This window comes from Macaca nemestrina, chromosome 18 (genome assembly GCF_043159975.1).
Source record: "Macaca nemestrina isolate mMacNem1 chromosome 18, mMacNem.hap1, whole genome shotgun sequence".
Classification (NCBI taxonomy): domain Eukaryota; kingdom Metazoa; phylum Chordata; class Mammalia; order Primates; family Cercopithecidae; genus Macaca; species Macaca nemestrina.
Genome location: NC_092142.1, coordinates 56,056,678 through 56,077,633, shown reverse-complemented (window position 1 = coordinate 56,077,633; position 20,956 = coordinate 56,056,678). Strand labels below are relative to the sequence as shown.

Sequence of the window (20,956 nt, the reverse complement as noted above, 5' to 3'; positions counted from 1 at the left end):
CACGAGATAAACCCCACACAGGGGCAGGGGCAGTTACCTCCTGGAAGATTTCTTGGTTGGTGTTGAAGCCCCAGGTCTCCAGCACTGCCTGAAAAGAGATGGGGAAGTTGGCGGGTAGACGGTGTAAAGGCCACTCCTCAGAAGAAAACTTCGCAGGGACCAAGTGCAGTTTCAAGGACTGGACCCCTCCTCAGATGCAACTCCCAACCTCCCAGACAACATGTGAGATGCTCCGGGTGGGGTGTGGGGCAGGGAACCCCTGTCCCGGCTGGAGGCCTGAGTTCTGCTCCCCACTGTGTCCCACGCAGGCTGCGTGACCTTGCGCAGGTCTCTTCCCCTCTGTGGGTCTCAGTTTCCTCATGAGTTCAATGACAAGCATGCCCTGGAAACTACCTAAGCATTTCTAGTACAGTATAGGTGAAGAGTACAGGCTTTGGAGCCACCTCTTACAGGCTGTGTGATCTTCAGTAAGTCACTTACCTTCTCTGAGCTTTGTGGTTTTTTGTTTGCAAAACAGAGGTAACAGTACTCATCTCACAGGATGAGTACAACAAGACAAAGTGTAGCAAATATGACTGTGCAATAAATGTAAGACTAATATCATCTTATATTTAATGCACAGTTACTACCTGCCAAGTTATATCTACACCTAAATCTATTGATCACTCTATCTATCTGTCTGTCCGGCAACACATAGTTGACTCCAATAAATGCTGAACTTCATTAATTTTTTTGAGATGGAATCCTACTCTGTCACCCACACTGGAGTACAGTGGTGCCAATATAGCTCACTGCAGCCTCAACCTCCTGGGCTCAAGTGATCCTCCCACCTCAGCCTCCTGAGTAGTTGGGACTATAGGTATGCACCACCGTGCACAGCTGATTTTTAAATGTATTTTTATTTTTGTAGAGTCAGGGATCTCCCTATATTGCCCAGACTGGTCTCGAACTCCTGGCCTCCAGGGACCCTCCTGTCTCAGCCTCCCAAAGGTTTGGGATTATAGGCATGAGCCACTGCACCCAGACTGGACTTTACTGCCATTGCTCCAGCTTAGGCGGTCCCTAGTTCTTTTGCCCACCCCCGAGTTTCCGAGTTTCCTCCCTCCTCCCCATGCGTGTGCATACACACACATACCACATGCCGTCTGGATTGCCTAGCAGCCCCATCCACTCACCTTGAATTCGTCTCCCATCAGGTTGAGCGTGAGGCGGCCATCTTGGAAAGCTACCTTGGCCAGGGAGTGGAAGACTTGCTCGGAGAACCAGAAGTACAGCATGCGGGAGTCCCCCAGCAGTGCGGGCGAGAAGGTGGGGAGCGGGAGGTCCTCCGAGACATTCTTATAGATGAAATAACCCTGGAGGAAGCCAGGACGCTGGCTGGACCCCATGTGTCCCTGTTGGGCTCAGGTCCAGCTTCAGGGAGATGGGAGGAGCCCAGAGTGGGACCTGGGTGTGCAGGGAGGGGTGTGGCACTTTTTCATGCTCTTTCTTCCCAAGTCTGTCTGTCTGGGTAGGTAGAGCCCTTCTAGAAGGCTGGTTCAGAGCATGGCACTTTGAGTCCAAGACTTGGGCTGAAACCCAGCTCTGCTCTGTACTGCAGAGGACAGGGCAGGGCCCTGACCTCACTCAGCGTCCATGTCCTTGTCTCCAATGAGCTAGGCTGTGTAAACGTGGATGAGTGCCCAGCCATGTGAGCAATCTAATTATCTTTTTTCCCAATCTACTTCCAGGAGAATCTTGGAGTCCTCCTGGACTTAATCACCTGTCTGTCCTGAGTTCTATAGTCCAGAACAGTGGGTAGCAGATTTTTTCTATAAAGAACCAGATAGTAAATATTTTAGGCTTTGCAGCGTATGTGGTCTCCGTTGCAATCATCTGCTCGGCCGCTGTAATGCAAAAGCAACCACGGGCAATACGCATGCCAGTGGGCATGGCTCCATTCCAATACAGTGGAGCCCCAGAGTGTAGAGTGCCCAGAGTGCAGATGGGGAAACTGAGGAAAGAGCTGCACCCAGTTTCCCCCAGTGGGGCTTTCACTCATTCAACAAATACTTCTGGAGTGCCCACTATGGGGCACAAACACCGTGGGAAGTGAACCAGACAGATGTGGTTCCCGCCTTCACAGGGTTATATTCAATTGGTCAGGACAGCTGGTGACCATGGACCTCCAGCTCCCACCCCGCCCTAGCTGACCACCGGCCCTGCCCCTGCAGAGGGCAGTCCATTGACCATCAGCTCCTGGAGGCTAAAATCAGGAAAACAAGCTGCTGCCCAGTCCCCCACCCCTCTAGATCATCCAGCCCACGGGTTGTGAACAGGCTTCAGGAGTGTCCATGAACCTCCAAAATGATCCTTCTGTTCAGTTTTCCGGGGAGAGGCTCTGTTACAAAGATGGCTGGGTCTGCCCTAAAATCTTCTCCCATCTCTCCCTCCATTCTGTACTACTTAATTTTTAGCTGGTCTCAATATTTAGCTGAAATAAATTCCTCAGCTTTCCTTGCAGCTAGGGTGGGGTCCTGCGATCAAGTTCAGGCCAATGGGCTGTGAGCAGAGTGGGTGTGGTGGTCAGGCCAGCCAGCCAGGACCCTGGGATGAGGCCGCACCTGGGGCTGGCTGAGAACCCAGTGGAAGGGGCCTGCGTGCCTGACACCCTGCAGCCTCCAGATCCCCCGGGACTGCACATGTTCAGACCGCAACAGAGGAAATAAATGTCTATTGTGTTTAAGCATCTATCATTTTGGATTTCTTTGTTACAGCAGTAGAACCTATATCCTAAGTAATAGAGGGTCCAAAGCTTTTGTCAGTACCCCTGGAGGGGCCACAATCCACTGCTGTAGAGGATGACAGAAGCCAAATAAGTCCTCTAGGAAGAAGCTGGTGCTTTGCTGGGATCCTTGTAGTGGGGAGCCCTGGTGCCTGCAGAGAGGGCTCGGGGGCACGTCGCTGTGGCCTGCCCGCCTCGCAGCATCAGGAATGCGGAGGAGCGCCCCAGGACTCTTGGCTGCCATAAGGTTGAAGCTGGGGGACGGGGTTGTCAGACCACAGGAAAGGACCAACTCCCCTGGGGAAGCTGGGCCCTGCCCCACCCTCCCACAACTCCTACCTTGTGATGGGACTCCAGGTAGGAGGCTGTAATGATGGGATCACCTGTCAGGGAAATGTCCACCCCGATGTCTCCATCTGAAAGGATACTGGCTGCAGGAGGAAAAGATCAAGGCAGGGCCTTAGGATGGGGGAACTGCCCTGAGTCACCGCTCCCCTGCATCCACACAGCTGCCCAAGCCTCCAGCCTCAGTGTTCCCCTCTGTAAAGTGGGACCTGGGTGTGCGGGGAGGGGTGTGGCACTTTTTCATGCTCTTTCTTCCCAAGTCTGTCTGTCTGGGTAGGTAGAGCCCTTCTAGAAGGCTGGTTCAGAGCATGGCACTTTGAGTCCAAGACTTGGGCTGAAACCCAGCTCTGCTCTGTACTGCAGAGGACAGGGCAGGGCCCTGACCTCACTCAGCGCCGTGTCCTCATCTCCAATGAGCTAGGCTGTATAAACGTGGATGAGTGCCCAGCCATGTGAGCAATCTAATTATCTTTTTTCCCAATCTACTTCCAGGAGAATCTTGGAGTCCTCCTGGACTTAATCACCTGTCTGTCCTGAGTTCTATAGTCCAGAACAGTGGGTAGCAGATTTTTTCTATAAAGAACCAGACAGTAAATATTTTAGGCTTTGCAGCGTATGTGGTCTCCATTGCAATCATCTGCTCGGCCGCTGTAATGCAAAAGCAACCACGGGCCATATGCATGCCAGTGGGCATGGCTCCATTCCAATACAATTGTATTCGCAAAAGTAGGCAGCCAGACACATTTGGCCCACTAGCTGGAGTTTCCAACCCCTGGTGCAGAACCAATGTGAGGGACGGAGCACAGATGGGAGCATAAGTCCCCCTCCCTTCCTCCTCCCTCAAACCTGCGTCAAGAGCCACGTCCCCATGAAACAGCCCCTCCGACCTCCCAGCCCCCTCTGAATTCTGTGGCTGCCTGGGTCAGTCCAGGGACTCCTACCTCACTTTCCCTTCCTGTTAGCTTTGCCCACCCGCATTCCCATTGATGGCACAGCTACCGGCATAGGGATCCCAGAGAGACAGGCAAGGTTCCAGTCTAGGTGTATGCACCCATAGGAGTAGAGGGGAGGGGAGGGGAGGGGAGGGGAGGGGAGGAAGGGATTGGCCACTCAAGGAGACAGAACTGTGCTCAGCCCTTCCTGCATTGCTCATCTGTGCCTTGGCAGGAGCCTAGGATGCCTGCCACAGGCCTGGGGCTGCCTGGAGCCTCCCCACCTGATACCCCACAGTGGCCCAGAGGACCCCCTCACCTGGAGTTCCACTGTTCCCTCACTGCCTCTGTTTACTGAGCACCTACTGTGTGCCAGGGTATAAGGAGCAGGCCAGCCATCTCCCTCTCCACAGGTGAGGTGCACAGCGGGAGGCCTTACAGCACAGCACAATAGCTGGGAGTGGGGGCTTAAGAGTTGTTGGAGGGCCAAGGTTCAAATTCTGCTTCCACTTCCTAGTGGGGGGAAGGGGGTCCTCTCATCTCCAGAAATTTCTATGTCCTCCTCAGTGGAATGGGGGTTAGCGGTACCTCCCTCGCTGGGTGGTTGTGAGGATTTCATAGCTAATGTAAATGTTTGGTATGCAGTAGTCCTGGGCATGACGGAGCGTCTACTGTGTGCAGGGTACCATTCAGGGCATTGATCAGCAAATGATGGCTATAACTCTTGTTATGATTGGCACAGGACAGTGCTTCTCACTTCTCAGACCACCTTCTTCTCTTGTCTGGCGTCCCTCTCCATGACCAGGGGCGTCCCCACGGGACAGAGGATGAAACTGGGTCCTGAGTAGTTTCTTCTACACTGCACAGCCTGGTGGGAGGGCTCCCTTAACCCGAGGCCTGATGGGAGGGGAGGGAAGGGTCCCAAAAGGGCGGGGAGTTCCTAATCTCCACACTGCTTTCTTCCTCCTTATCTTTCATCAGATGTTTTCTCTACTTGAAATGTTGGTGACTGCAAGGTTCAGGGTGTTGGTGATGATAATAGCAGTCATAATAATAAGGGTTCAGAATGAGCCAGGTATGAGGTACAAGGCACTATCTTATTTTACATACAGTTTTTTCCCATGAAATTCTCACAGCCACCTTGTGGGGTAGATGCTATTATCGCCCCATTTTTATCAATGAAGAGACTGAGATTCAGAGAGATTAAGTGACTTGCCCAATGTCACACAGCTTGTGAGGCTGCAGCCCAAAGGGGCAGAGATTTGCCAAAGCCTGCCCGTAACTAATCATCAAGTGTCAGAGCCAGACAGAGCCCATGGGACCTAGACAGGAGGAGTGATGGTCCCAAGGCCATGTAGTGCAGCAGATGGCTTTCTGGCTCCCACCACTGTCTTCTGAGGCATGCAGACAGAAACACACTCACCAGCCCTTGTCTGGACAAAATCGGCCATGATGTTGGAGATGATGTTGATCTCTTTGCAGATCTGGGGCAGACAGAGCAGGTGCTTTCCAGGGAGGAAAGGAGGCCAGAGGAGGGGCAAGGCAGTGCCTCCTTCCAGCTGCGTGTTGGTGGCAGTGCTGGGAACTGGCACAGGGGACTGGCCACATGGGGAAGGTGGGAGTGGCACCTTCTCAGGGAAGGGCAGGGAGGAAAGGGCTCCAGCCTCCCAGGCATGGCCCTGGACCACAGGGAGTCAGCCAGCCCCACTCACCTGTCCCTTCAGGACCAGCTTCAGGGTGAAGGAGATGAAGTTTGTGAACAGCTGCTTGATCCACCCGGGCCTGAGGGCAGCAAGCACCACAATAAGCCCCTGACCAGTCCCGTGCATCCATGGAGCGCCTACTGTGTACCAGGCACCATTCAGGGCTCTGCTGGCCCTGACTTGTGTAGCTCAGGAAGTAAGAATTATCACCCCCATTTTGCAGCTAAGAACACAGAGCCTCAGACCCAAGAATTAACTGTGGCACCATCCCAGAATTCCTTGGGAGGGGCCCAGCTCCTGTGACGCTCACACCTGTCACATACACGAGAACGTGTCTGGAGTCCAGATTCACACATGTGTCCATCTGCTCCAGAGGCAGAAAATGGCCTGAATAGAGGGTTCCTCTCCAGACCCTACCTACCAGTTCCCTTCTGCCTTCCAGGTTTGGCATTGGTTACATGACTAGGGTGTCTCCAAACCTCGTTATCTTCCTCTGTGCAATGGGGTTACCCACAGATCCTTGACAGAGGGTGTTGGCCAAGACAAAAAGCCCCACCCTGGGAAGCAGGAGAGTAAAATGTCTAGGAACTCAGCTTCTGGGGTCAGAGAATGCTGGGTTCAAATCCTACTCCCATCACTCAGTGGCGAGCTGTGTGTCCTCAGCAAGTTACTTAGCTTGGCTGGAGTTTTATCTGTGAGTTAGTGTGGTCCTTGGGATGCAGGATGTACTCTGTAGATACGAGCTTTCCCTTTCTAACCTCTCTGTGACTCAGTTTACCCATATGTAAAAAGGGAATGATAACCGAATCTCTATCCTAGGGTTGGTTTTAAGGACAAAATCAATTAATTCATGAAAAGGGCTTGGAATAGTGCTTTGCACACAGCAAGTTCTTAGTAGCTGTTAGTTACTAGCTGTTGGTTATTGTTTTTTCCAGCCTTTGAGGGTGTATTGATGGGAAGGAGTAGGAAGTGACCCCACTGAAGGTATTACTACCCCCAGGTTTGGCCACCTACAAGCGTGCCCTGTGTGGGGTTGAGCCTGGAGGGGGCCGTGGACATGCTCACAGGATGGGCACGAGCAGGAATGGGGGCCACAGGGCGGTGTACTTACTCTCGCTCCCCTTGGAGATGCAGGAGCAGCTTATGGAAAGACAGGTAGCAGTCAGGGGCATCAGTCCTCACTCTACCAGAGTCACAGGCTGCAGGGAGACCCGACACGACCTCAGGGCAGCCTCCACTATTGGATGGTATCCACATGCTGCCCAGGCCAGCCAAGAGCTTGGCCAGCTCTTGGCTCCCCAGCCCTGCAAACTTCCCAGGCCAGGCTTCCTTTGGTGGCCCCAGAACCCTCCACCTGCATAACCTCCCGCTCTGCTGAGGACAAGCCCTGGAGTCCGGCTCCCACTTCCCCAGGGGATGCTATACACATACTCAGTTGTGTGTTGATCTGGAGGTCAATGGCAGAGTCGATCTCGAAGTCAACAGACTGATCAATGCCCAGCCTGGAAAGAGCCAAGGACCCAGGACTCTCATTCAGCTCTCCAGCCCAGAGAGGGCCAGGGCATAAGGCATCAGCTTACAGGAATGCTTACCCCCAGGCAGTGGTGTAGCCATACTTCAGGGTCCCCTTGAAGACCACAGACACGTTCTGAATGGAGACATCAATGGACTTGGCTTCCACCAGCTCCACCCGGCTGCTGGCGATGGACAAGTGGCTGATTTGGATGCTGGGAAGGAACGGTAGTGAGGAAGGATGTTGGGGGTCATCCAGGGAGCCCAAGGAGCGAGCCTCCAATTTTGCCTTGGTGAGGGTGGAAGATAGAATTATGGCCCCCAAACTGTCCGCCTCCTAATCCACAGAACCTGCAAATATGTTACCCAACATGTCAAACCCTGGGTACTGCACTCAACTCATGTTACCCATATGCAAATATGGTCAAGTTAAGGACCTTGGGGGTAGGTGTGGAGATGATCCTAGATTTTCTGGGTTGTCCCAATGTAATCACAGGCTGCTGAAAAGTGGAAGAGGAGGCAGAAGAGGAGAGGTGGGGGAGGGGTGACCAGGGAAGAATGCCCAGAGAGAGTCAACCCTGTTGGGCTGAAGATGGAGGGAACCATGCTCACGGGGAAATTTATATATAGAAATGCCTGTCTTTAGAAAAGAGAAAGATCTCAAGTCAATAATCAAACTTTCCACCTTAAGGAACTTGAAAAATAAGGGGACACTAAGCCCAAAGCTAGCAGAAGGAAGGAAGTAATCAGGATCTTAGTGCCTACGAACGAAATAATAGAAGAACAACAACAATCAGTGAAAACAACTGTTGGTTTTTCCCAAAGATTAACAAAATCAATAAACCTTTAGCTAGACTGGCAAGAAAAAAAAAGAAGACTGAAATTACTAAAAATAGAAATAAAAGCAAGGCTATAATTACCAATCTTACAGAAATAAAAGGAATTATAAGAGAATACTATGAACAATTGTATGCCAACAAATGAGATAAATTAGATGAAATGAAATAGACAAATTCTTAGAAATGTAAATGGTATGTGAGGAAGGGTGAAAATGGATTCGGAAGAGTATGGATACACCAGCAGAAGTCAAGTTAGATCAAAAATAGATTGGCAGGCCAGCGTGGTGGCTCACGCCTGTAATCCTATCACTTTGGGAGGCTGAGGAGGGCAGATCACCTGAGGTCAGGAGTTCATGACCAGCCTGGCCAACATGGTGAAATCTCGTCACCACAAAAATAAAAAAAATTAAACAGGCATGATGAGGGGTGTCTGTAGTCCCAGCTACCCAGGAGGCTGAGGCAGGAGAATAGCTTGAACCCAGGAGGCAGAGGTTGCAGTGAGCTGAGATCGCGCCATTACACTCCAGCCTAGACGACAGAGTCTTACTCTGTCGCCAAAAAAAAACAAAAAAATAGACAAAACGTTGCATGTCTACATCAAAACATCTCATGTACCCCATAAATATATACGCCTACTATGTACTCACAAAAATTAAAAATATTTTTTTAAAAATAGATTGGCGGCTGGGCGCGGTGGCTCAAGCCTGTAATCCCAGCACTTTGGGAGGCCGAGGCGGGCGGATCACGAGGTCAGGAGATCGAGACCATCCTGGCTAACACGGTGAAACCCCGTCTCTACTAAAAATACAAAAAGAAATTAGCTGGGCGTGGTGGCGGGCGCCTGTAGTCCCAGCTACTCCGAAGGCTGAGGCAGGAGAATGGCGTGAACCCGGGAGGCGGAGCTTGCAGTGAGCCAAGATCGCGCCACTGCACTCCAGTCTGGGCGACAGAGCGAGACTCCGTCTCAAAAAAAGAAAAAAAAAAAAAAAAGATTGGCAAAGACTTACAGTATAGGAAACAACCAGATTGCTCCAAATTCTTCTTCTTTTTTTTTTTTTTAGTTTGTTCTTTTTTTTTTGTTTTGTTTTTTGAGACAGGGTGGCTCTCTGTTGCCCAGGCCAGAGTGCAGTTGTGTAATCACAGCTCACTGCAGCCTCGAATTCCAATGAGCCTCCTGCCTCAGCCTCTGGAATAGCTGGGACCACAGGCAGGCACCAACAGTGCCTGGCCAATTTTCGTATTTTTGGTGCAGATGGGGGTCTCACTATGTTGAACAGACTCCACATTCTTCTAAATGCTCTAATGTAGAATTAGACCGTACTACAATCTCCAATCCTCTTTCAGTTCTACAGAAATTTAAACCTCATACCAAATTTTTTTTTTTTTTTTTTTTTTTTTTTTTGAGACTGAGTCTGACTCTGTTGCTCAGGCTGGAGTGCAGTGGCATGATCTTGGCTCACTGCAGTCTCTGCCTCCTGGGTTCAAGTGATTCTCCTACCTCAGCCTCCCTAGAAGCTGAAATTACAGGCTCCCACCACCACACCCAGCTAATGTTTGTACTTTTAGTAGAGATGGGGTTTCACCATGTTGCCAGGCTGATCTTGAACTCTTGACCTCAGGTGATTGCCCCACCTCAGCCTCCCAAAGCGCTGGGGTTACAGGTGTGAGCCACCATGCCCAGCCTTTTTTTTTTTTTTTTTGAGACAGAGTTTTGCTCTTGTCGCCCAGGCTGGAGTGCAATGGGCAATCTCAGCTCACTGCAGTCTCCACCTCCTGGGTTCAGTGATTCTCCTGCCTCAGCCTCCTGAGTAGCTAGGATTACAAGCATGCACCACCACGCCAGCTAATTTTATATTTTTAGTAGATAGGGTTTCACCATGTTGTCCAGGCTGGCCTTGAACTCCTGACCTCAGATGATCTGCCCGCCTTGGCCTCCCAAAGTGCTGGGATTACAGGTGTGAGCCACTGTGCCAGGGGTGGAGTCTCTTCTGGTAATAGCTGCATAAGCTCCTAACACACTAACCTCCTTTGATGACTAAATTCTTGACCTCTGCACAGAATACAATAAACACTACCTGAGGCATTAGAGAGTAAGTGAAAATAGTCAGACTAGGCCAGGCGCAGTGGCTCATGCCTGTAATCCCAGCACTTTGGGAGGCTGAGGCAGGTGGATCATCTGAGGTCAGGAATTCGAGACCAGCCTGGCCAGCATGGTGAAATCCCATCTGTACTAAAAATGAAAAAAAAAAAAAAATTAGTGGGGCATGGTGGCATATGCCTGTGGTCCCAGCTGCTCGGGAGGTTGAGACAGGAGAATCGCTTGAACCCAGGAGGCGGAGGTTGCAGTGAGTCATGATCGTGCCACTGCACTCCAGCCTGGGCAACAAGTGCAAAACTCTGTCTTAAAAACAAACAAACAGGCCGGGCGCGGTGGCTCAAGCCTGTAATCCCAGCACTTTGGGAGGCCGAGACGGGCGGATCACGAGGTCAGGAGATCGAGACCATCCTGGCTAATATGGTGAAACCCCGTCTCTACTAAAAATACAAAAAACTAGCCGGGCGAGGTGGTGGGCGCCTGTAGTCCCAGCTACTCGGGAGGCTGAGGCAGGAGAATGGCGTAAACCCGGGAGGCGGAGCTTGCAGTGAGCTGAGATCCGGCCACGGCACTCCAGCCTGGGCGACAAAGCGAGACTCCGTCTCAAAACAAACAAACAAACAAACAAACAAAAAACCCACAAACAACCCACAAACAAACAAACAGAAAAATCCAGCTGGACTGAAGGGGAGATGCCGGGTGGAGGAAGAGAACAGCACAAGGTGCGTTTCCCCATTTTCACAGATTCTAGCATGAAGGTGGGCTCCAGCTTGCACTGTGAGAAAAGACAGTGGGAAAAGGCCCTTTCAAGGTCTTGAACTCTGGTAGATCATAGTTTTTCTGGCCTAGAGAACCAGAGGACAGGTTTGGGACCATCACAGCTGCTGGAAAGCAGGGGGGAATACCATAAATGAGAAAGTCAGAGCAGGGAGCCCCCCTCGTCCGAAATAAAAGGAGATGGAGGGAAGCCAAGGAATGGGGGAAGCCTCTAGAAGCTGGAGAAGGCGAGGGAATTAATTCTTCCCTATAGCCCCCAGAAGGAATCTGGTTCTGCTGACATCTTGATCTTGGCTCAGGGAGTGCCATGGTGGACTTCTAGCCTTTTTAACTGTAAAATGATAAACTTGTGTCATTTTAAGCCACTAAACTTGGAGCGATTTTTTACGGCAGAAAATAGGAAACTGATACAGAGGGCTTCCCAGAGGAGGTGACACCGGATGGAGGGTGGGAGTTTGGAAGATAGTAGGAGGCTCGGCTTGGAGGAGGCCTCAGCCAGGCCCCAGGGGCAGAGGTGGAGCTGCACAGTGGGAGAAGTGTTGGACCTGGGGTCTTAATGTAGGTCCAGCAGAGGATCTGTGCCGCCGGGGACTTGGTCAGAGGTGGGGCTCATGAAGGCCCTTAGGAAGCATCAGAGAGGAGAGACTGCAGGCAGGGAGGCCAGTGGGCCACATTCACTTTCAAACCCCTCTACCCTTGCTGAACTCTCCCCAGGGCCCGGCTTGAGCACATGGAATATGACACAATAGAAGCGGCCATCACGTTCCGAACACATGCTGTGTGGCAGGTACTGTGCTGAGAGTTTACACACATTTCCTCATTTAATCCTCACAGCTACCCACGAGGTGGTCACTATTGCTGTACCCAGTGAACTGAGACAGAAATGACTCAGACAGCTTATGTGGCTTCAGAAAACCTCAGCAGAAGGGAATTTGATCCTGGGTCCATCCCACTCCAAATCCCATATTATAAGCCACTGTGACACACTGCGCCTAGCAAGGAGAATCTACGTATATCTGGCTTTTCCCGTCTGTTCTGTTCTATCTTATTCTATTCCCTTTAGAGAGAATAGTGTGGAGAATTCTCATTTTAGCCATGATCCAGCTTCATCTAATGTTAATCATGGCCAATCATATTTATGGCCAATCATATTTTTTTCTACCCCACCCATATATATTTGGGATAACAGTTATATATTAATGACTGTGACATCTAGTCTATGGCAGTCTGGTCTTACTGAATTATTGCTAATTTATTAAGGGTGCTATCTCTTTAACTTCTCAAGACGCTTTTGCCATGTCTGACCTCTTGCAACATAGGCATAGGGTAGCATTATCCTCTTTTATTTCTTAGCAACAGAGTCTTGCTCTCTCACCCAGGCTGGAATGCAGTGACGCAATCATAGCTCACCGCAGCCTTGACCTCCCAGGCTCAAGTGATCCTCCTACCTTGGCCTCCTGAGTAGCTGGGACTGCAGGCACGCACCATCACACCCAGCTAATTTTTAAATTTTTCATAGAGACAGGTGGTCTTGAACCCTGGTTGAAGTAATCCTTCTGCCTCGGCCTCCCAAAGTGCTGGGATCACAGGCGTGAACCACTGGACCTTGCCCATTATTCTCCTTTTCAGAAGCCTAAACTGAAGCCCAAGGTCGCACAGAGGGCGTGGCTGCGCGAGACCTGGGACGCCCCACAGCACCCCCTAGCGGCAGTAGTTTTCCTGCAAAAGGCGAAGCCGCATCCCTGCACCGCCGGCGCCCCCTGGTGGCTCAGAAACATTTAGCAAGACTCCAGGCCCAATGTGCGCGGGTAGCAGAGACCACCACTGGGGAGCATGTTTAGCGGGGCTGGGGAGGAGGAGGAGATTGGCTTTAAGACAGACAAGGTCCCTGAACAATGTCTGCCCCACCCTTGGGGCCTCAGACCGACACACAGACGGGGACCCAGGCTCCAGGGCAGCCTGAGGTGCCAGGAAGGTGGCTGAGTTCCTGAGACTGAGCTGAGTTTGCACATGAGCTCCGCCAGGCTGCGAAACCTCTATCAGCTCCTATTTCCGTATTTGTTAAGCAGGGCCATCCGGGCGATGGCATTATCCTTTTTTACAGAAGAGGCTAAATAAAATATATGATAAAGATTAAGATAGGCCGGGCGCCGTGGCTCACGCCTGCAATCCCAGGACTTTGGAAGGCCGAGGCGGGCGGATCACTTGAGGTCAGGAGTTCATAATCAGGTCGACATGGTGAAACCCCGTCCCTACTAAAAATACAAAAATTAGCCGGGCGTGGTGGCGGGCGCCTGTAATCCCAACTACTAGGGAGGCTGAGGCAGGAGAATATCTTGAACCCGGGAGGTGGAGGTTGCAGTGAGCTGAGATCGCGCTACTGCACTCCATCCTGGGTGACAGAGAGAGACTCCATCTCAATCAATCAATCAATCAATCAATCAATCAATCAAGATTAAGATAGATAAAGAGCTGGGCAGGGCCACCCGGGCGATGGCATTATCCTCTTTTACAGAAGAGGCTAAATAAAATATATGATAAAGATTAAGATAGGCCAGGCACCATGGCTCACGCCTGTAATCCCAGCACTTCTGGAGACTGAGGTGGGTGGATCACTTGAGGTCAGGAGTTGGAGACCAGCCTGGCCAACATGGTGAAACCCCATCTCTACTAAAAATACAAAAATTACCCGGATGTGGTGGCGTGTGCCTGTAATTCCAGCTACTCTGGAAGCTGAGGCATGAAAATTGCTTGAACCCGGAGACGGAGGTTGCAACGGGCTAAGACTGTGCCACTGCACTCCAGCCTAAGTGACAGAGGGAGACTCTGTCTCAAAAAATGGAAAAAAAAGAAAGAACAAATGTATGATAAGGGTGACGATAAAATTAGATATTGTTTGTAAAAGCACCTGGCCCACAACCAACCCTTGGCTGTTAACCATCATCCCAAATAAAGTCAAGATACTCATTTTAGGCCTGGGGTGAGGAATTGGTTGAGGCCAAGAGTTCAAGACCAACCTGGCCACCATTGCAAGACCTCTGTCTCTAAGAAAACAACATTTATAATTTTTTTCTAAAAAATACCTATTTTGCTGAGATCTCTCTACCCTACCCTCGTATTCACCCCCAAATAAGACCTCCATCGTCCCAGGGCAGTGGGAAAGGACCCTGTGAAGCCTGACTCTTAGAGGGGCTGTTAGAGAGGTTGATACACTCCAATAAATCCCCCAGGTCACCAGGGGATGGAGCGTGGGGGTAGGGGAGGTGTCAGGCTCTGGTTCCAGATCAAGGGAAAAGACCTGAGTTCCCCCCACCCTCCCCTCGCCCACTGACCTTCCTCCCTGTGGGCTGGGGGAAAGCCCCAGGCTGTTCCTCCCTCCTCCCTACCCCCAGCCTGGTCACACTCGAGGCCCAACTCACTTGTGCAACCCATACTTGACTTGGCCAAGGAGCATCATGGCTTTCTCGCCTGTGATATTTGGGTAGTTGGCTCGCTGGAAGGCAGACTGGATCACCTTGGCAGTCTCTTGGTTCACTAGAGGGGAGGGCAGTGGCTGAGGGGCTGCAGGCCCGTGCCAAACCCCCTGCTCCCACCCCCAAACGGCCTTGGCCATGACTCAGCCTCTCTGGGATGAGGCTCCCCAGCAGGGCTTAAAGCTGAGGGGTTGGACTGGGCCTCCCTCTCAGTTTAAGGTTGATGGCAATTCCAGGGGACACAGAGAGCTCTGACCCTGACCCCAGCTAGAGATCCTGATCATACCCTAGTCTCTGGATGCTGACACATGGGAACCCCATGATCCTAGTCAAATGGCAGCCCTGAGCCCAGCCACACACTAACCTTAGCCTCACCCAGACGATGCTGTGACACTCTCTGTAGTCCTGGGGGTCTATAATCCTGGCTCTTGAACTTGGCGATATTCTAGTTTAGAAATTGTATCATTTAGCCTCCCTATACCCTTATTGTATTGAGCAAGAGGCTGAGGCCCAGAGAGGGCAGGGGAGCTGGCCAAAGTCACACAACAATCAGTGACAGAGCCTCTGTCACCTGAGCTCATGGCAACCCCTGACTCTGGCCATAGAGTGACTCCCAACACCAAATATACACCAGCCTCCTAATCTTTACCGCCTGACTCAACCCCCTAACCTGGCTCAGATCTGAACCTTAACTCGAACCCCAGTGATTCTGGGTCTCAGACAAACAGAAATCCCTACACCTGGCTATTTGCAACTGAGCTAGGACCTTCTCACCAAAGAACTTGACCTTGAAGGTGAGGTCAGGAGAGGGTGAGGACAGCTCCACTCAGCCCATTCCCTCCCAGGGCACTCCTCTCTCTGGGCTAGTGTGGCAGCCAGCTTCAGAGCTGGCTTCAGACCAGGGAGGCTCCTGGCATAGTGGGTGTCCGTGAAAAGACCCCTGGCAGGGCAGACAGATGCACTGATACTTACACACCAGGAGGGCAGGCTTGGTGATGCGGCACACAATGCCTGCCTTGTGTGAGGTACCTTTGGAGCAGGCGTGGACATTGCCCAGCAGGGCCAGGGTCAGGACGGTGGCAGCCAGCATGGTTATCAGGCAGTTGTGCATGAGTGACCCGAGCCGTTCAGCCTGGAGCCTGTATATATATGTCCTCCCAGCCCCCATGGAACATGAGGCTCTTCCGGGCAGCGGGGTCTTCCTGGCCCCAGAGATTTACCTCCTTCCTGCCCAGCCCCGGCGGCCTCCTCTCGAGTTCAGAGCCAGACATTCGACAAGAGCACCCCAACTTCTCCTTGTCTCCCCTCAACCATCTGCACCATTTTTGCCATCCCTTATGTTATCTGGATAATTGCGTAATATGTTTCCATGAATTCATTTATTTTTTACTTAAATATATCTAAGAATAAACTTTCTCAGTTGCCATAAATAGAGGCCAAAATACAATGACTATGAGAAAAAGACATTGAATTCTTGCCAGATACTGTTGCCCGACAATGACCCCAAGCTGGAAGCCTGTTGTTGCATGTAAAGTAAAACTCAGTAGAAAAAGGGAGAGGGCTTCAAGAGCGCTAGAGAAACTCTAGCATCGACCTTTCCCTTGCTCTGATTTGAAAGCTTGAAAAGATAATGTCCTCACTGTAGTATTCCATGGCATTTGATGCTGCATCTGGGTACCCCAGAAAGAGTCCTCTATCAAGGAAAGTAGACTTTCCTTGATATGCATAAAATAACTCTGGATGGGTACACAGCCTCTGAGACCATTGGCTGCCTCTGGGAGAAACAGGGTATCTGGGGGAAGGGGCGGAGCGGGGGGGACGTCTGTGGCATTTGAATTCTGAGTCATGTGAATGTGTTATCTTTCAAAAAATTACAACATACAGTACTTTACCTACAGCTGGGGCCAAGAACTGCCCTGCAGCAACTGTGACCAGATGGCCAAGTACTGCCTCCTCAGAGCCCCTAGGAAGGAGCCAGCTGCAGGGATGTGGGCAGGATGCTGTGCTCCAGGCAGGGCCAAGGAAACATGAGTTGGGATGGCCTTGCTCAGTCGCCTCTCAGGAGGTCCTGCCCTAGTCCCAAGTTTGCACCTGCTCCAAGCCCAAAGCTGCCCAGAACCACGTGGGGAGCCGGACTGACCCTCACCGTTTCCCAAGGCTCAGAGACAGAAGCTGATTGCCCCTGGGCACCAGCCCTCAGGTTCATACCCACAGGCCTCTGGAGCCCCCTCACTGAGTGAGCATGTACCATCTGCCCTGACAGGGTCGGGGCCCCAGGCCTCCGCAGCACCCCGTCCGCCGATCAGGCTGAAAGAACTTCATTACTGGGCTCTATTTCTCCAGAAACGTGAGGACTTCCTGGCGGCTATTATCTTCCTGGCTGTTGTTTTTCTTCCCTTCCTGGGGCCACAGAGGACAATGACCCAGGGTGCCCCTGACCAGGGTACTGGCGTTCAGGGTGGGAAACCCTTGGGATAATGGATTAAAAAAAACAAATAAAACTAAACCAAAAAAACAAGAGCCTATCCCTTTAAACTTAGAATCCTGCACCTTAGACTCTTAAAACTTAGCTTACTAATCATACTAATATCAGCTATATTTTTGAGATAATGCTTTTTTGCATTATCTCATTTAATTCTTTTTATTATTTTTTAGTCTTTTTTAAATTGTAGTAGAATTTTTAAAATACTGATAAATGAAAACTTACCACTTTAACCATTTTGAAGTGTACAATTCAGTGGCATTTAGTACATTCACAATGTTATGCGGCCATGAATTTAATTCCAGAACATTCTTATCACCCCAAAATAGAGCCCCACATCCAATAAACAGTCATTCCCCATCCTGCCCTCTCCCAGCTCCTGGCAACCACAAATGTGCTTTCTGTCTCTATGGATTTGCCTACTCTGAACATTCCACGTAAATAGAGTCACACAGTGTGTGATCTTTCGTTTCTGGGTTTGCTCTTTTCTCTTTCTTTCTTTCTTTCTTTCTTTCTTTCTTTCTTTCTTTCTTTCTTTCTTTCTTTCTTTCTTTCTTTTTTCTTTCTTTCTTTCTTTCTCTTTCTTTCTTTTTCTTTCTTTCTTTCTTTCCTTCCTTCTTTCCTTCTTTTCTCTCTTTCTTTTACTTTTCCCTCCCTCCCTCTTTCTTTCTTTTTCCCTTCCCTTCCCTTCCCTTCCCTTCCTTTCTTTCAACAGAGTCTTGCTCTGTCACCCAGGCTGAAGTGCAGTGGCATGATCTCGGCTCACTGCAACCTCCACCTCCCAGGTTCCAGCAACTCTCTTGCCTCAGCCTCCCGAGTAGCTGGGATTACAGGCACCCACCACCATGCCCAGCTAATTTTTGTATTTTTAGTAGAGGCAGGATTTTGCCATGTTGGCCAGGCTGGTCTTGACTCCTGACCTCAAGTGATCTACCTGCCTTGGCCTCCCAGAATGCTGGGATTACAGGCATGAGCCACTGCGCCTGGCATGTGTCCCTTAGAGGAATGTCTTCAAGGTTTGTCTGTGTCTAGGCTGTGTCCGTACTTCATTCCCTTATACACCTGTACCGCATTGTATTGGTCCCTTCACCCATCCGTGGGCGTCTGGGCTGTCTGCCATCTCATTCACTCTTCACAGCCACCCTCGGGGTGCCTTGGTTGCCCTGCTTTATAGGTCAAACAATGAGGCAGAGAGAAGTGAAGCTACAAGCTCCAGGTCACATAGGGACAGAAAGCCAGGATTTGAGTTCAGGAAGTTGGGCTCAGAGCTGGTCCCAGCTTCTGAGAATATTGGAGTCAGAGGACAAGAGGCTTGGGGCACAGAAACTCACCCTCTCTCACAGGGGAGATAGCTCCTGGGGAAGGGGACCTCTGGGACAGGGAGGGGCAGGATAACCTGCACCCTCTCCTGCCTCTGTAATCATAACCTGCAAAACCTTGTCGTGGACGAGAATGCAAACCCTGTGTGAAATTTTAAGCAGACTTTGCTTTTTGGAAGAGTTTTAGATTTTCAGAGAAACTGAGCAAGGTTCCCATATACAACCCATACTCAGTTTCCATTACTATTATTATTATTATTATTGAGACAGGGTGTCACTCTGTTGCTCAGGCTGCAGTGCAGTGGCGTGATCCTGGCTTACTGCAGCCTCAACCTCCCAGCTCAAGTGATCCTCCTGTCTCAGTCTTCTGAGTAGCTGGGGCTACAGGTATGTGCCACCACGCCTGGCTAATTTTTAAAAATTTTTTGTAGAGATGGGGCTCTCACTATGTTACCCAGGCTGGTCTTGAACTCCTGAGCTCAAGAGATCCTCCTGCTTCAGCCTCCCAAAGTGCTGGGATTACAGGCTTGAGTCACCACCCCGGCCTCATTATGAACATCTTGCATTCATATGGTATATTTGTTACAATTAATGAATCAATGTGGATACATTACTAAAATCCATGGTTATTCAGATGTCCTTAGCTTTTACCTAATATATTTTTCCTGTTCCAGGATCCCGTCAAGTATCCATCACATTTGGCAAGACACGGTGGCTCATGCCTGTAATCCCAGCACTTTGGGAGGCCAAGGCCGGTGGATTGCTTGAATCCAGGAGTTCAAGACCAGCCTGGGCAACACGGCGAAATACCGTCTCTAAAAAAAATACAAAAATTAGCTGGGCATGGTGGTGCATGCCTGTAGCCCCAGCTACTTGGAAGGCTGAGATGGATGGGAGGATCACTTGAGCCCCGGAGTTCAAGGCTGCAGTGAGCTGTGATTGTGCCACTGTACTGCAACCTGCATGACAAAGTGAGACTGTATCTCAAAAAAAAAAAAAAAAAATTCACATTTAGTTGTCACATCTCCTTGTGGCTGTGACAGTTTCTCAGGCTTCTCTTGTTTCTGATGGTCTTGACAGGTTTGAGGAGCAGAGGTCATGTATATTGTAGGATGCCCTTCTGTTGGCATCTGTCTGATGTTTTTCTTTTCTTTTTTTCTTTTTTTTTTTTTTCGAGACGGCGTCTCACTCTGTCACCCTGGCAGGAGTGCAATGGCGCGATCTCGGCTCACTGCAACCTCCGCCTCCCGGGTTCAAGTGGTTCTCCTGCCTCAGCCTCCCGAGTAGCTGGGATTACAGGTGCGTGCCACCCTGCCTGGCTAATTTTTGTATTTTTAGTAGAGACAGGATTTCACCATGTTGTCCAGGCTGGTCTCAAACTCTTGACCTGTGATCCACCCACCTTGGCCTCCCAAAGTGCTCGGATTACAAGTGTGAGCCACCACGCCTGGTCTGATGTTTCCCTTATACTGGCATTATGGGCTGTTGTGAAAAGGGTCACAGAGGTAAAGTGCCAATTCATCCCATCATATGCAGGATGCCCACTATCAACATAATTCACGACAGCTGATGTGACCTCGATCACCTGACTGAGGTCGTATTTGTCCGATTTCTCCACTGTGAAGTTAATTCTCCCTGCTCCCCCTTCCTGTGCTGTACTCTTTGGAAGAAGGTCACTAAGGCAGCCTGGAGTCGTGTGTGCCCTCCTGTAGGGTGGAGAATCTACAGAATTCATTTGGGATTCTTCTGCATGAAAGATTTGTCTCTTATTTCCCGTTTATTTTTATTTTTATTTATATATTTATTTTATTTATATATTTATTTATTTTGAGACAGGGTCTCACTCTGTTGCCCAGGCTGGAGTGTGGTGGCGAGATCACAGCTCACTGCAACCTCCGTCTCCCAGGCTCAAGCAATCCTCCCACTCCGGCCTCCCAAGTAACTGGAACTACAGGCATGCCCCACCATGCCCGGTTAATTTTTGTATTTTTGGTAGAGACATGGTTTCATCACATTGCCTAAGCTGGTCTTAGACTCCTGGACTCAAGTGATCTGCCCGCCTTGGCCTCTCAAAGTGTGCTCCCATTTATTAACATGAATGTATTCAATCATCTATGTTAGTATAGACTCATAGACACTTATTTTATACTTTGGGCTATAATTTGATGCTTACTTTATTTATTTTGTTGCTCAAGTTGCTCCATCTTTGGCTCCTGGGGGCTCTTTCAGTTGGTTCCTGCATCCCTTTGTCATATTCCTATCAAAGTGGGTTTTCCCCCTTTTTTGGTCCCCATGTGAACGTTTAAAGATAAAACACGAGCTTTTCAGTACATTTCCACCTTGCTGTGACAACCCAAACTGGGGCCAGGACTAGGGTAAGGCAAGTGCCTGACAAAATTTAAGGGGTGCCAGAAAAACTTAGTAGTCACCATTTAAAAATCAAAATTATGGACTGGGCATGGTGGCTCACTGTAATCCCAGCACTTTGGGAGACCAAGGCGGGTGGATCATTTGAGCCCAGGAATTTGAGACCAGCCACCAACATGGTGAAACCCTGTCTCCACTAAAAATACAAAAATAGCCAGGTGTGATGGCAGACACCTGTAATCCCAGCTACTCGGGAGGCTGAGGCAGGAGAATCACTTCAACCTGGGAAGCGGAGGTTGCAGTGAGCCGAGATTGCACCACTGAACTCTAGCCTGGACAGCAGAGTGA

The 20,956-nt window shown here is 50.2% G+C and overlaps 1 protein-coding gene across 5 annotated transcripts in view; it reads right to left on the bottom strand.

The window, feature by feature from the left end:
- CET (cholesteryl ester transfer protein) overlaps positions 1–17,290 on the bottom strand; it is a 28,562-nt gene extending 11,272 nt beyond the window's left edge. The window contains exons 1-11 of one of the 5 annotated variants that reach the window (XM_011762127.3): positions 17,148–17,288; positions 14,805–14,885; positions 14,387–14,501; positions 7,337–7,471; positions 7,176–7,246; positions 6,856–6,943; positions 5,754–5,823; positions 5,465–5,525; positions 3,104–3,195; positions 1,176–1,355; positions 38–88 (exon numbers count right to left, since the gene is read on the bottom strand). In XM_011762127.3, coding sequence (XP_011760429.1) covers positions 38–88; positions 1,176–1,355; positions 3,104–3,195; positions 5,465–5,525; positions 5,754–5,823; positions 6,856–6,943; positions 7,176–7,246; positions 7,337–7,471; positions 14,387–14,424 — 786 coding nt within the window. In that variant the 5' untranslated portion in view covers positions 14,425–14,501; positions 14,805–14,885; positions 17,148–17,288. The other 4 variants (XM_011762128.3, XM_071084592.1, XM_011762129.3 and 1 more) reach the window with 4 other exon arrangements.
- Between the last annotated feature and the right edge of the window lie 3,666 nt (positions 17,291–20,956).